The 14,751-nt window shown below is 34.2% G+C and overlaps 3 protein-coding genes and 1 pseudogene across 3 annotated transcripts; 3 read left to right on the top strand and 1 right to left on the bottom strand.

The window, feature by feature from the left end:
• Nucleotides 1-123: 123 nt before the first annotated feature.
• On the top strand, nucleotides 124-3,580 carry LOC113694979 (uncharacterized). The gene is made up of 3 exons (XM_027213922.2): nucleotides 124-721; nucleotides 2,337-2,582; nucleotides 2,680-3,580. Exons 2-3 carry the CDS (start codon nucleotides 2,433-2,435, stop codon nucleotides 3,319-3,321), a joined length of 792 nt encoding a protein of 263 aa, XP_027069723.1. The 5' UTR covers nucleotides 124-721; nucleotides 2,337-2,432; the 3' UTR covers nucleotides 3,322-3,580.
• LOC113696507 (uncharacterized) lies at nucleotides 3,562-5,902 on the top strand. The gene is made up of 4 exons (XM_027215912.2): nucleotides 3,562-3,618; nucleotides 4,502-4,681; nucleotides 5,138-5,449; nucleotides 5,570-5,902. The coding sequence occupies exons 1-4, from the start codon at nucleotides 3,562-3,564 to the stop codon at nucleotides 5,900-5,902; spliced, it is 882 nt and encodes a 293-aa protein (XP_027071713.1).
• Nucleotides 5,903-8,758: 2,856 nt separating this feature from the next.
• LOC113694637 (uncharacterized) lies at nucleotides 8,759-9,896 on the top strand. Its single transcript, XM_027213483.2, has 2 exons — nucleotides 8,759-8,969; nucleotides 9,072-9,896. The coding sequence occupies exons 1-2, from the start codon at nucleotides 8,856-8,858 to the stop codon at nucleotides 9,720-9,722; spliced, it is 765 nt and encodes a 254-aa protein (XP_027069284.1). The 5' UTR covers nucleotides 8,759-8,855; the 3' UTR covers nucleotides 9,723-9,896.
• Nucleotides 9,897-10,482: 586 nt separating this feature from the next.
• Nucleotides 10,483-13,212, bottom strand: LOC113695221 (mitochondrial fission 1 protein A-like; annotated as a pseudogene).
• Between the last annotated feature and the right edge of the window lie 1,539 nt (nucleotides 13,213-14,751).

The raw sequence follows: 14,751 nt of genomic DNA on the forward strand, positions 1-14,751 counted from the left end.
TACAGTTGCTTGAGCCATTGCTCAGATATTGTAAAGTTAGTTTTATTTATAAAATGACATCTATCGTTTCCGTAAAAAAAAAAAAAAAAGTATCTTTTGGTTTATATCTACCAGAGAGGCCGCAGTTGACTAGTCTTTGTCTAACAGCACATCGCAGTCCATTTTTTCTTGTTTGTTGCTTTTCACAGGCTATTGAAGTGAGGCCAAAACTCAGAAGTCCAACCAATGACTTATTCCTCAGGTTCAGATCTCTGTACTCATGCATATTTGCAGGATGGCGTACTGGGAAACAATTTGATCAACATTTTTCCGTTTCAATGCAAATTGCTCAACCTTGTCCTTTTCGTCATATACTAAGGCTTCATTTGGATGGGGAGAAAAGGACAGAAAAGAAAGTATCCTGAGAGAAAGTCTTATCATTTCATTTTGGGAGTGAGAAGCGAAATGAACGGATAAAAGTCCCTCTAATTGGTGAAAATTTTTCTGCCCAAAATTGGGAAGAAAAGGATGGAAACTTGTTGGGCACCAAAAAATATTTTTAATATGACAATTTTATCCTTTAAAAGCTGATACAAAAATTCATTATTTCCAATATATCCTAAAGTTGATTTGTAAAAGCACCGATGTGCAAAGCTTTCTCAATCCTATACTTTCAATACTTCCAACTAGTTGAATTCACTTGGCTTTCTTCCGTTCTTCACTCACAATTCAATAACAAAAGGTATTTTTTTTTACTCAATCTCTTCTTTCTTTCTATGCTCAGTCTTCTCTAGAGAATTGTGGTAAAAGCATCTTTTGTGTAGATTGTTATTGTTTATATTCTAAATTTTTTATTCATTTTCAGTCATAAAATTCTTGTCAATGAACTCTTGATTTTTATATTATTGACTTGTGATTATATATTGCATGGTTATGGTACATGTAAGCTTCAGTGGTGATAAATGAATATGAAATTTGAATGCATACAATCTGTTTGTTTATTTGCCTATGTAAGCTTCCAATTGTAAAATGATCATTCTAGAGTCCATAAACAATATGTTAGCCACTTTTTATTGTAACAATGCATCTTTCTTTGAAATGATTAAAAAGATGATGATACTAGAAGTATTATTTTTTTGATGTCTTTTGTTGTTAAAAGTGTTCTGTTGTATTTAAACTGATCAGTACATGAAGGTACCAATGCTGATAATAACACGCAAATGTAAATGACAAGTACCAATAACGAGCTGAAATTTAACACTTGAGTAAAAATGGGCAAATAGTTCCAGTTGCAAAAAAAAAAAAAAAAAAAAAAAGAAGAACAAGTTAATGCAAAGAAGGCAAGAAATGGATGTAATCAGAAAGTTACATGTCTTGAAAGCTGCTCAAAGCATTTTCCCTCTCCCATCTCCCCTCCCCCTCACAAGTATGAAAAAAAAAGCCCAAAAGCATATGATAAAAGGAAATTAATTAAGGAAAGAATTAGAGGAAAAAAAATAAGGTGAGGAGTGAGTTTCAGCTTAGCAAAAACACTAGCTGAAACATGTATAATGGCATTTCCAGTCAACATCAAAATCATATGTCAAGAATACCTAAAAGATACTACAAGGACTTGAGGCGATTTACATGCATGCAAGAGAATCAACGTCTAGCAAGAAATTTGTTTTATTATTCACCTTGTGGGAATGCATATGCAATTGTTTTAGAAATTTGTCTTACCTAAATATTGGAACAAGAAAGCTAATCTTTGGACTTTGATTTAAAAATTGAAAGGGCAAATAAGTAAAGTTGTATTCTCATAAAATCCATTCTTTCCACATTTCTCCAACTCTCAAATAAGAGAAAGATGTTTCTTTTCTTTTCTTTCGTTGAACTCCCAAACGAAATATGCATATTTTCCCTTCTTTTCCTTTGTTTCCTAAGTTATCTTTTCTTTTCTTTTCTCCTCCTTCATAAATTCCCAAACTAAGCCTTAATAAAATCATAGATTAGATTACTCTGGATTCACTCAAGACCTTGAACATTTTCATTCCTAGATTTACCTGGATCCAATATTAAAAAGTAAAAAAGTAAAAAAAAAACTATTTCCCTTCCTGGAAAAAGCAGAAGATAGTGATCTTTCTTCACAACACTAGGGGATTTGGAATCGTTTATCACTAAAGTTGGTCATCACATGCCAACTCAAATTGGTTATACCATTCTGTCTTGTAAGTATCTTCAATCACATTCCCTGTCTGCTGTCTCCTTTCGTTGTGGACAAATGAAAGTTTATTTGTTTAGGCTAATCAAAGTCTCACATCAATGAAAGGTAGATCATCCGAATTTATCATATTATTATTGAAAGGAGCTGCTTGCAGGGATAAAGTTCTCAACATCTTTGGGAAAACAAATTAAGTAGACCAAGTACCTCAAAGAACTATAAAGTCACATTCAGTCTCATAGGCAGATCAGAGATGGCAGAATTGTTTAATGAGCAGGCTAAACAGTACTCGGAAAGCCGGCCAACTTACCCAGAGGAGCTGTTCCAGTTCATTGCATCCAAGACACCGTGCCATGACCTCGCTTGGGACGTAGGCACCGGCAGTGGCCAGGCTGCAAGAACTGTAAGCATCTTTAAACCAGAGACGACCCTAAATTTTTCTTTGGAACAGTTTTTGTTGAACTGTGCTTTACTGATTAATCACTACTGACTTTTGTCAGTTGGCTGGGATATACAAGAACGTGGTAGCCACAGACACGAGCCCAAAGCAACTGGAATTTGCACTCAAGCTTCCCAACATTAGATATCAATGTACCCCTCCTAAGATGTCTATTGCTGAGCTTGAGCAAAATGTCTCGGCAGAATCAAGTGTTGATTTAGTGACAAGTGCTGCAGCTATGCACTGGTTTGATCTTCCAACTTTCTACCAGCAAGTGAAATGGATACTAAAAAAGCCGGATGGAGTAATTGCAGCATGGTCCTACGCTAAGGCGGAGATCAACGCTGCCAGTGCTAACACTCTTCTCCAAATACTATACGATAATTGTGATCCTTACTATGATCCACGAGCCAGATATTTCGTACATGACAGGTATAGAACCATTGATTTCCCATTTCAGCCAGTTGATGGGCTTGAGCACACTGGACCATTTGAATTCAAAACGGAACGCTTGATGGATTTAGATGACTGCTTCACATTCATAAAGTCATGGTCACCGTACCAAACTGCAAAAGATGCAGGAGTTGAACTCTTGAGTGATGATGTAGTTCAGGACTTCACCCGTGCTTGGCATGAAGATGCCAATCCCAAGAAAGTTGCTACTTTTCATATCAGCCTAAAGGTTGGAAAAGTTGGGAACTAGAACAAGTGAAGGCTTTGCAGGTTCGTTTAGATGAAACTTCTCATTTCCTACCGATTGAGTTCTGTATCAAACATCAAAGCCACTAGCTCATAATTACATTATGTAGGTTTAATTCCCAATAATTATTGTAAGAAGGTGAATTCATAGCCAGTTAAGAGACCTATATTCTTTGTCAAACTTTACATATATTAATTTGCTGGGAAACTTATTAGAGCTGAAGTTAATAAAATATGCAGCCGGATGGAAGTCTCTGAACGAACGCTAGAATCTTTATGCTCATGCTTTCCGGGAAGGCAGGTTGTTTTCCTCGCTCTCCTTATGAAAGATCTTCGCTTTAATCTGCTGAGATGAAAACTTCCCTTCCTTGTCTCACTTCGACCTCTGTCTCTGCTAGTACCTACTTCCCATAGTCATTGGCCGATTAATCTGCCTTACTCTCAGATCAGATGTTGAGTCAGTACCAGAATCTTAGCTACGGTTTATTCTAGTTGAGGTGGAATCTCTGTTTCAAGACCTTTTCAGCCGGCCTTCTACAAGCTTCACCAGAAGCGACTAGTCGCTCCCCCGAATGCCTCTTTAGTATAGGCTAGTTTGTCTTTTGCCTCCTTCCTCACTTCCTGGTATGGTGACCCGACGAGGAACGACAAGGCCATATCATTATGTAGAATTTGTTTTGAATCATTATCAGGAAATTATCAAATTTATGCAATCTTCTTATGCCTCTCTAATAAAAAAAAATTTAAATTTGTAGTTCACGTTGAAAACTATAGATTAAATTGAAACTTTTCATTCTTTTTATCCCACGTGACAATTAGAATACTTAGATGGCAACAATAATATCGTTATGAAAATAAAATTTGAAAGTGAATCATATTAAAAATATTTTTTTAGAAAGAGTCTTGTTTTAGCAAAAAAACTCGAGCAAAGTAAACCTTCCCACTATTAATGGGATTTGGAACCCCGACCTTGTAAATTGACGGCTAACTCAAATTGAGAAGAAATTCAAAACAATACAAGTTTTGGAGAAGACATTAAATCGCGAGTTGTGATTTCCTTCTTTTTTTAATCATATTCCCTTCCAAGTAGGGGTCTTGGGAGAAGAGGAAATCGTGTTATATTATCAAAACAATGCAAGTTTTGGATAAGACATTAAATTGGGAACTGCACCTGTCTGTTGCAGGCTGTCCTGTTAAATTGCGGTAATATTTGCAAACCTAACAGCCTGTTGGAGGCTGTCCTGTCAAATTGCGATAATACTTGCAAACATAACAAAGATAGGAATCAAATCCCCGATCATTGGACAGGAAGCATAGAGCTCAAACCGCTCAGTCCACAGAAGCCCAAAAATGCTGATAACAAAGTAACGACACTATGCACCATATCAAGTACTCCCTCCGTCCTGAAATATTTGTCACACTTCGTATCTCACACTTATTTTCAATAATGCCAAAATTTCAAATGATTTTAGTCTAAGTTTCAGCAATACCCTTATTCAGTTTCTATGCATTATAACTTATTGGATGACAGAAAGGTAATGGAGTGGTGGCAAGACTATGGGACGCATGTCTCAAAAATGTCTCCAGCTGTTTTTTTGGACAAGTATCTTGAACAGCATTGTTTGCACTTGCTGTAGGTTCATGCATATCAAGTGTAATTCTTAAATCCACGCGAGTAACACAAAAAAAAAAAAAACATGTTTTTACATTCATAACATGTACAAAATGAAGAAAATATTAAAGAATTAATTGTCGTGTCATCAGCTTATCGCTCTAATCAATATAATTGTTGTTTTTCTTTTGTCATTTTATCTTTTCAGTTGGCAAGGACATTCAAGAATGTCATAGGGACAGACACTAGTCCAGAGCAGCTAGAATTCGCAGCCAAGGTACCAAATGTTGATATGAATGTACTTCTTCCAAAATATCCACAGCAGAACTTGAAGAAAAATTGGATCGGGATCCAGTGTTATTTAGTGACCATTGCTCAAGCAATGCATTGGTTTGATCTCCCAGAGTTCTACAAGCTAGTAAAATGGATACTGAAAAAACCCAATGGAGTAATTGCTGCATGGTGCTATACTGTGGCAGAAGTTAACCAAAAAATCGATCCTCGCTCAAGCAATGCATTGGTTTGATCTCCCAGAGTTCTACAAGCAAGTAAAATGGATACTGAAAAACCCAATGGAGTAATTGCTGCAGAGTGCTATACTGTGGCAGAAGTTAACCAAAATATCGATCCTCTCATGCAGAAAGGATACTATGGTGATGCTCAGCCCTATTGGGAAGCACCAATTAAGCTGGTAGACAATAGATATGAGACCATTGATTTCCCATTTCAGCCTGTGGATGGACTTGATCACACTGGACCATTCAAATTTAAGTCAGAGACTCTGATGGATTTGGATGGCTACTTCACATATATAAGGTCATTGTCAGCTTACCAAACTGCAAAAGAAAAGGGAGTGGAACTCTTGACTGATGATTTGGTTAAGGATTTCACTGCTGCATGGAATGAAGATGGCAAACCAGAAAAGGTTGTTTCTTTTCCAACCTATCTGAAGATTGGGAGAGTTGGCAATTAGTATTAATATGGACTATAGAATCTTCTTTTCCTGAATGCTCATAGTATTATATGTAGGCTGTGCAAACTTTTCTTTACTGTCCCTTCTATGCTCTTTCAGCTATTAATATCTGGTGAGATCATTACTTTATTTATGGTTACATTGATACCAAAAAAAAAAGGTTAGATTGATGCAAGTGAGATAATCTACACCAATATGTAAATATATATTCATTAGCATTACCATGATAGATCACTATTACAATAACAGGACTCTTGATTAAAAAGAAAAGAAGTCAACTTGTAAGAGATAGAAGAGAGATAAGTAATCAGCTACATCAAATTGGATGAAAGAGTAAGCAAGAAATTCGTAATTGAAAATGTCGTCAGCTATGATGCAGGTCAAGACAGAATCTTGTTAGCTGCCAAATTCTAACAAGGTTGCAGAAGAAAACTTCGCTTCCTGCTTGTACTACTTTTTGACTGCTTTACATTTATTCGGGACAATGATGACCACAAAATGCCAGGATCCATTGAACTTCTTTCGATGGACCCATGCCAATTTACTTCTAGTACACTGCAGAAACCATTGCTTGCAATCTTAAAGTTCTTTTATTTTAGGCTAACTAAACTCAAGCATTAATGTGAACTGTAGGTCACCCGAAGATACTGTATTTTTATTAAAAGGAGTTGCTTGCAAGCTTAAAGTTCTCTAACATATTTGGGGGGAAAATACCAGTTTTCATCCCCAAACTTTGGGCACAAGACACATTTCGTCCCTCATTTTTCGGGCATGACACATTTGGTGTCTGAATTAACAATTTTTGACCAAATGTCATCCTCAGACGGCAATCTAGCCAACCTTTAACGGAACCGTTAAGTAAATGTGGCTATCCGAAGCAAAATCAGGTGGAAAATGACGTTGTCTTCACTTTCCCTTTTTCTTTCACTTCAACAACTTCCTTTGCAAATTTCCAATACTAAGCTCCTACTGCAAATTTCTCCAAGAGTAAACTCCCTCTTCCAATTATAAATATATAATTATAATTATATAATACATATAAATATTACTTATACTAATATTTTATATAATTATAATGTATATTAGATATTAAATTTAATCATTATATAACATTATATTCATAATAATAAATATAAATATAATTACATAATTTATTAATATTATATACACATATATATTATAAGGGATAATTTCAGAAACCTCCCCTGAATTAGCTTATGGAAAAATGGATAATTTATGGAGGAAAGCCATAAAGAGCTAGTGTTTTATTGGAGAACGGGTTTACTTTTATTTTATTCGATAAATAAATTTGTTTATGAAAAAATGGGTACTCTATTCTTATAATAGAGGAAAGCCATAAAGAGCTGGTGTTTTATTGAAAAATGGATTTATTTTTATTTTATCCGATAAATAAATTTGTTTATGGAAAAATGAGTACTCTGTTCTTATAATGGAGGAAAGCCATAAAGAGGTGGTCTTTTCTGAGAAAGGGATACTTTACAGAAAGTGACTGCGATTTGGTTTATGAAATTATCCCAAAATTTTTTTTGAATGAATTTGTTTATTTAATTAAATAATTATAACATATATTTATATAATACATTATATAATTATACTAATATTATTATAAAATATATTATTATAACTATATAATATATATAAATATTAATTATACTAATATATTATATGATTATGAAGTATATTATATATTAATTATAATTTTTAGTATATATTAGTATATTTATAATAATAAATATAATTATAATTATATAATATATTATTACTATATACACATATATATTATAAATATATGCACATATAATATGTATTTATAAATATATATATAAATATATTATAGTTATTAGGGTATTAGGGTATAGTTATTATAGTTATTACCCTAAATATATTATAGTTATTAGGGTATATACCCTAATAATATATTAGTATAATTATATAATGCATTATATAAATATATATAATAATTATTTAATTAAATAAACAAATTCATTCTATTTTTTTTTGGATAATTTCATAAATCAAATCGCGGTCAGTTTCTGTAAAGACTAGCTCTTTAGGACTTACCTCCATTATAAGAACAGAGTACCCATTTTTCCATAAACAAAATTATTTATCAGATAAAATAAAAATAAACCCGTTTTTCAATAAAACGCCAGTTCTTTATGGCTTTCCTCTATTATAAGAATAGAGTGCCCATTTTTTCATAAACAAATTTATTTATTGGATAAAATAAAAATAAACCTGTTCTCCAATAAAACACTAGCTCTTTATGGCTTTCCTCCATAAATTATCCATTTTCCCATTTTTCCATAAGCTAATTCAGGGGAGGTTTCTGAAATTATCCCTTATAATATATATATATGTGTATATAATATTAATAAATTATATAATTATAATTATATTTATTATTATGAATATAATGTTATATAATGATTAAATTTAATACCTAATATACATTATAATTATATAAAATATTAGTATAAGTAATATTTATATGTATTATATAATTATAATTATATATTTATAATTAGAAGATGGGGTTTACTCTCCGAGAAATTTGTAGTAGGAGCTTAGTCTTGAAAATTTGCAGAGGAAGTTGTTGAAGTGAAAGAAAAAGGGGAAGTGAAAACAACGTCATTTTCCACCTGATTTGCTTTGGATAGCCACATTTACTTAACGGTTCCGTTAAAGGTTGGCTAAATTGCCGTTTGAGGATGACATTTGATCAAAAATTGTTAATTCAGACACCAAATGTGTCATGCCCGAAAGATGAGGGACGAAATGTGCCTTGTGCCCAAAGTTTGGGGATGAAAACCGGTATTTTCCCCATATTTGGGAGAACAAATTAAGTAGACCAAGTACCTCCTCTCGGAACTGGTGAACATACATACCCACCCATTCAGTCTCATAGGCAGATCAGAGATGGCAGAATCGTATGATAAGCAGGCCAACTTACCCAGAGAAACTGTTCCAGTTCATAGCATCCAAGACACCGTGCCATGACCTTGCTTGGGATGTAGGCACGGGCAGTGGCCAGGCTGCGAGAACTGTAAGCATCTCTAAACCAAAATTCAACTCTGCATTTCTTCTTTTTCAGGACAGATTTTCTCGAATTGTGCTTTGCTGATTTATCACTACTGACTTTTGTCAGTTGGCTGGGATATACAAGAACGTGGTAGCCACAGACACGAGCCCAAAGCAACTGGAATTTGCAGTCAAGCTTCCCAACATTACATATCAATGCACCCCTCCTGAGATGTCTATTTCCGAGCTTGAGCAAACGGTCTCAGCAGAATCAAGTGTTGATTTAGTGACAAGTGCTACAGCCATGCATTGGTTTGATCTTCCAAATTTCTACCAGCAAGTGAAGTGGATACTAAAAGAGCCTGACGGAGTAATTGCAGCATGGTCCTATACTAAGGCAGAGATCAACGCTAGCGCCGCTAATGCTCTTCTCCAGAAACTGTATGATGATAGTGATCCTTACTTAGATCCACGAGCCAGATTTTTCCTACACGACAAGTATAGAACCATTGACTTCCCCTTTCAGCCAGTCGATGGACTCGACCACACTGGACCACTCGAATTCAAAATGGAATGGTTGATGGATTTAGATGACTGTTTCGCATTCATAAAGTCATGGGCACATTACCAAGCTGCAAAAGATACCGGAGTTGAACTCTTGCATGATGACTTTGTTCAAGACTTCACTCGTGCTTGGCATGAAGATGGCAATCCCAAAAAGATTGCTACTTTTCGTATTAACCTAAGGATTGGAAAAGTTGGGAACGGGAGCAAGTGAAGGTTTTGCAGCTTCGTATGGATGAAAGTTTCCATTTCCTACAGATTTGAGTTCTGTGTCAGATATCAAGCCACCAGCTAATAAGTACATAGCTTTTAGAGTGATTATTTCTCAAAAAAAGTCATTTAATAGCCAGGTAAGCCACCTATGTTCTCTTGACAAACATTTATTTACTTGCTGGGAAAATTAATTGAAGTTAATAAACATCCATCGAATCTGAAAAGAGGTTTAGAATACATTGTCCAAATAATGCTATCCTGTCAAGAAAATCTCAAATTTACCAAATTCCGCACTTGTCAATTCAGAAAAGTTCGTCTTATACTTGCCTAAAGTTCCATAATTGGCTATCCTGTTCATTATAATAAGTTTTATATCAGATAAGTAGACAAAGCTAATGGTGAATTAAGATACATAAGAGGTAAAAAATGAAAAGAAGAAGAAGATTACACCTAACTTATTGAATGGCTGATAGTCAAAACTGCACACTACTTGATGTAATCAACGGATTGATGACTAGAAGACTAAGCCTAATTGGATAGTTTGAGAAAGTATGTTTTGGTCCGGAGGTACCAAATGAAATCCATTGACATATATATATATATACATACAATGTCTTAACTTCGACTAAAAGTAATCGACAGGCCATCAATTCATAGTTAGCAGGGTTAAAATGCATCATCTTCGAAGATTGTAAATCGCATATCCGGGAAGATTGTAAACCGCATATCAGGGAAATTACTCTTAAGACAACAATCCGTCATCACGATTTTCTGCTAGCTAATGCAGTTATAATTCCTCCAGCTATAAGTCCCACAGTAGTAACTGAAATGCCAATTCCAATGACACCATCTGCACCATAAAGTTAAACTTTTATTTCATGTATTGCTCTACTCGAACAAAAAATCCTGAGGATTCAAAGCAATATGGCTATCACCTTTTGTAATTTGTTCTATGACTGTCTTCTCAAGGTACAAAGCCTGCCTCCAATCAGGTTTAATCTAGCAAACAAAGACAAAACCAAGGGGATAAAAGCACCACTCTTGAACGCAACCAAAATGTTCAACAATTTCTTTCTTTTGACAAGTAATAGTCACGTTAAACTATGAGCAATTTCACTAATGGGAGCAGAAAACTAACCTCCAAACATTTCTCTACAAGCTGCAGGCTCCTTGACTACTCACCACTTCTATAACAACCAACAGATAGAAGGTAAAGCTTTTCACTCTTCTGCGATGGACTATTGGTTCCAGAGAGAGAAGCTGCACACAAACAATAGTCAGTCTTTAGTAGTGAGAGTAGTTTGCAACTCATGTTTAAATCGAATTTAAATGCCAAAACTCCAATTGCAGTTCTCTCCTTCCAGCTTTCTACAAAGGTCACACACTCTCAAAACAGTATTTTTCATAGTATAGCAAAACTTACCATTCTATGTAAGTAACAAGTACTACAATAAAATTGATGTAAAATTTTAATTCTTCTACTTGTGAAACTCAGCGAACTCTAACACATGCAATGACATAATTCCTTAATACGACATGGCATATGCTTATGACATGCAGTATTATTTAAAAAAAAGGAAAAAAAACTCTTAGTGACATGATTACTTCTCTAGATAACAAACATCTACATTCCAGTGGGACAAGTGTCATTGAACAACCATAAACAAATAATGCATGTAGTTACTCATGCACGGAGGGCACAGATGGTCAATGATTAGGAAATTTTTTTTTGGCCAAAGAGTTTAAAAACAATAATAATGAGAAGAAGAGGAGGTATGAGAACTAAACACGGATCAAAATATAAGGCATAAAGTGGTTTTCTCTGCTTCCTTGTATAAGTTGAATGTGACTGAACATGCATATAAGTAACAAAGCAACACAATGAAATGACAATTATTTGCAAGATGTTGAAAATATCCAGTAAGCTATAGTGATTAGGGAAATAAAGGGACACAAATTATGCAAAAAACCAGATTTTGACGTTGAACAAATATAAAAAGAGATTTCAGAGTACTTGGACATTGACAGGTGAGAATTGAGAATGTAAAATCTGATTTTCGACATAAAAGTAGATGTTTGGTGTATTGAGAAATCACCTTCGAGCATAGCAATCCCTCGCTGCACATCTTCCAACTGTGTAGAATGAACAAGAGCCCATGACAATCGCATAATGCTTTCACTCTTGTGTTCATCAGTACCACTATTTTCTACCTCTGCCACTTCTTTCTCACAGCCCTGCGGATGAATAAAAGAAACTTAAGGCTAACACCAATGGATAAGATACTAAATGTAAGTTATGCACATATAGCAGCATATGTTACTAATACACTACTCAGAAAGCAATTCCTACATGAAGGCACTTAATATGAGCTTCAGAGACATTCCACAGTGCACTCTCCCCTTCTAAATCAAAAACACCAAAATCTTCCAAGTTATCCAAAAGGAAGGTTTTTGGACAATATGATGTGCATATCTTTGACCGGTGCATACTGTCATTTTTTTTACTCCATTCTGAAAAAGAATCAACCAAAAATAGAACATAAGAAATCTGGTAATCCTTTAAAATCCAAATTATTGTGAATTTCTCAAATAACAATCTGCAAAACTAACATAATTTGCATTTTTCCACACAATTTTATATGACATTTTCCCCACTGTCTAACATAGCCATCAATCAACCCGTAAAGACCTTCACAACACCTCTTGAAAGAATCCTGCTTCCACAACTCCCTAATAGATCAACTTTTGTGGCAAAGGGTTGTATTTTATGCAATGACATTGCTCTGGAAACTATCAACTTCCAAAACTTATCCTAGTACAACTTCTAAAAGCATCACGAATAGGCCTACATTGCTTCTTTTTTTTTTTTTTGGTAGATTATAGGCGTACATTGCTACATGCACATATATTTTTCTCATTTACGTTTGAATGGCTATTATTTTCTGAAAAATTACATAACACGTTTCAAAGCACCTTTTAATCTTACATGAACATTTATCCAAGAAATAAATAAATAAAAAAAGATAGACTGCAAACTATCAATTCAGATTATGGATGATTGCTTCGATTGCTACTTTAAAAAAAAAAAAAATACCTCTTTTTTCCATGTTTCCAGACGTACCTAGAAATCCAAAGGCTAGATTACGAACATAATCTACAAAAAAGGATTTCTACCATTTTTTTCCCACAACAACCAAATAGACTTATGAAAGAATTATAGAATCACAAAACTCTAGAGAATTGAAGAAATTCTAGAAACCCACGTCAAGTTTCTAAGATACTCAATCATGCAAGGCTTAAAAAGTTTAGAAAAATATGGATACAACCAAGAGAAGTCGGAAATTAATGCCAAAATTTTAACAGGGAAAAAAAAGGGTGCAAAAAACTTGGATCTTTACAAGGATAATGTCCCGATTGCACTTGGGAAGGTGCTGTCCAGGGTTGAAAAAGGAGGTGACAGAATCCAACCATTGCGAAATCTTGGTCTCCATCTTCACTTCAATATTGAATCATAGTTTTAATTTCACGCTATATATGTCCTAGGCATGGAAGGGGAGACATAGGCGAGGTATTTATACCTTTGGGGCACTCTGGGCTTGCACGTTTGTAAGAGTTGGGCTGTTGGGAATATAGAGCTGCTGAAATTGCCATTAACAATTATAAAGGCCGCACTCGATTTCATATTGAATACTTTTGTATGGTGCTCTTATTTGACTTTTTTTTAAAAATCTTTTAGTAAGAAGACGGTGAAATTTAAGAAGTTAAATTTTTATTTTATTTCCCATAGCTTAGACACATTAGAATGGGTTGTGCGTGTGTGTGTGTGTGTTAGGGGGGAGGGGGGTGGGAAATTGTCACTAACAATTATAAAGGACTAATTGGGTTGGACTTATTTCAATTTCGTATTGGATACTAATCTCCTTTTGAGTTTTGTACGGTGCTCTTATCTTGCCTTCTTTTTTTTATTGGTCTTTCAGCAAGGGAATGGTGAAATTAAAAAAATTAAAGATTTTTTTATCTCCCATAGTTTAGAGACCTGAGAATGGATGTTGGAAAAGGGAGAAGGGGGGAGGAATTGGATTAGATGGTAAGGTAAAAGGGAGTCACTCCTCTCACTAACAAGAAAAAAAATGGAGATGCCTTAGAACCCTTCATTGTATTTGAAAGGGGAAAAAAAAAAAAAAAGACTCCATCTCATGGGATCTTGTAAATGGGGCTTTAATTTTATTATTATTTAGAATAGTACTTTTTGATGATATACATACATAATATAAAAAAAATAATAGAAAAGATATTGACAAACGTGCGTAAAAAGAATAAATAGATTGTTGTCCACACCCAATATTTAATTTGCGGGATAAATAGTTAGCATCACATTATGTGTTTTTGTGGATTCTAACCGTATGCTTCCCGAATTTCATCTCCCAGCAAAATGGGCACATTAAAGCAAATTCTTGGGCATTGATGCAACCTCCAACAAGGCTATTGAACACCAATCTTGTCTTAATAATCTATACTAGATACATAAGACCGATAGACTTGGTCAAGCTATTAACTTAATGTTTTAGGATAAAAGTAAAGTGTAAATCTTTACTATACTGATATTTTATATTTGTAAATGCTAACAAGTTTGGGTGAAAGTCAAAGTGTGCAAAATTTATAATTTAAAGTCAAATTGAAATGATATCCCATTCATTAGAATTCGTTAATGTATATACTGTAGAAAAGATTAATCCAAAAATAAAACCTCAAAAGTATGTTAGAGTTTATTCTTTCTTGTTTTCCTTTGGACTGAATGAAAGAAAGATCCCAAAAGAGAAAAGATTTGACATTTACCTTCAATATTTATAGCAACTTAAGCGGACATTGGTTGCATGGAGACACAAACTGATTAAAATGGTATTATATTTGCGTAATATTATTGAATTTTGAGACGAAATAACTCCTTTTCTTTCAAATATCAAAATATCTAATATTTCAAAACAAAATGTATTGATTGCCCACAGTCATCATGAATAAAATAATTTGGG

This window comes from Coffea arabica, chromosome 6e (assembly GCF_036785885.1).
Source record: "Coffea arabica cultivar ET-39 chromosome 6e, Coffea Arabica ET-39 HiFi, whole genome shotgun sequence".
NCBI classification, from domain to species: domain Eukaryota; kingdom Viridiplantae; phylum Streptophyta; class Magnoliopsida; order Gentianales; family Rubiaceae; genus Coffea; species Coffea arabica.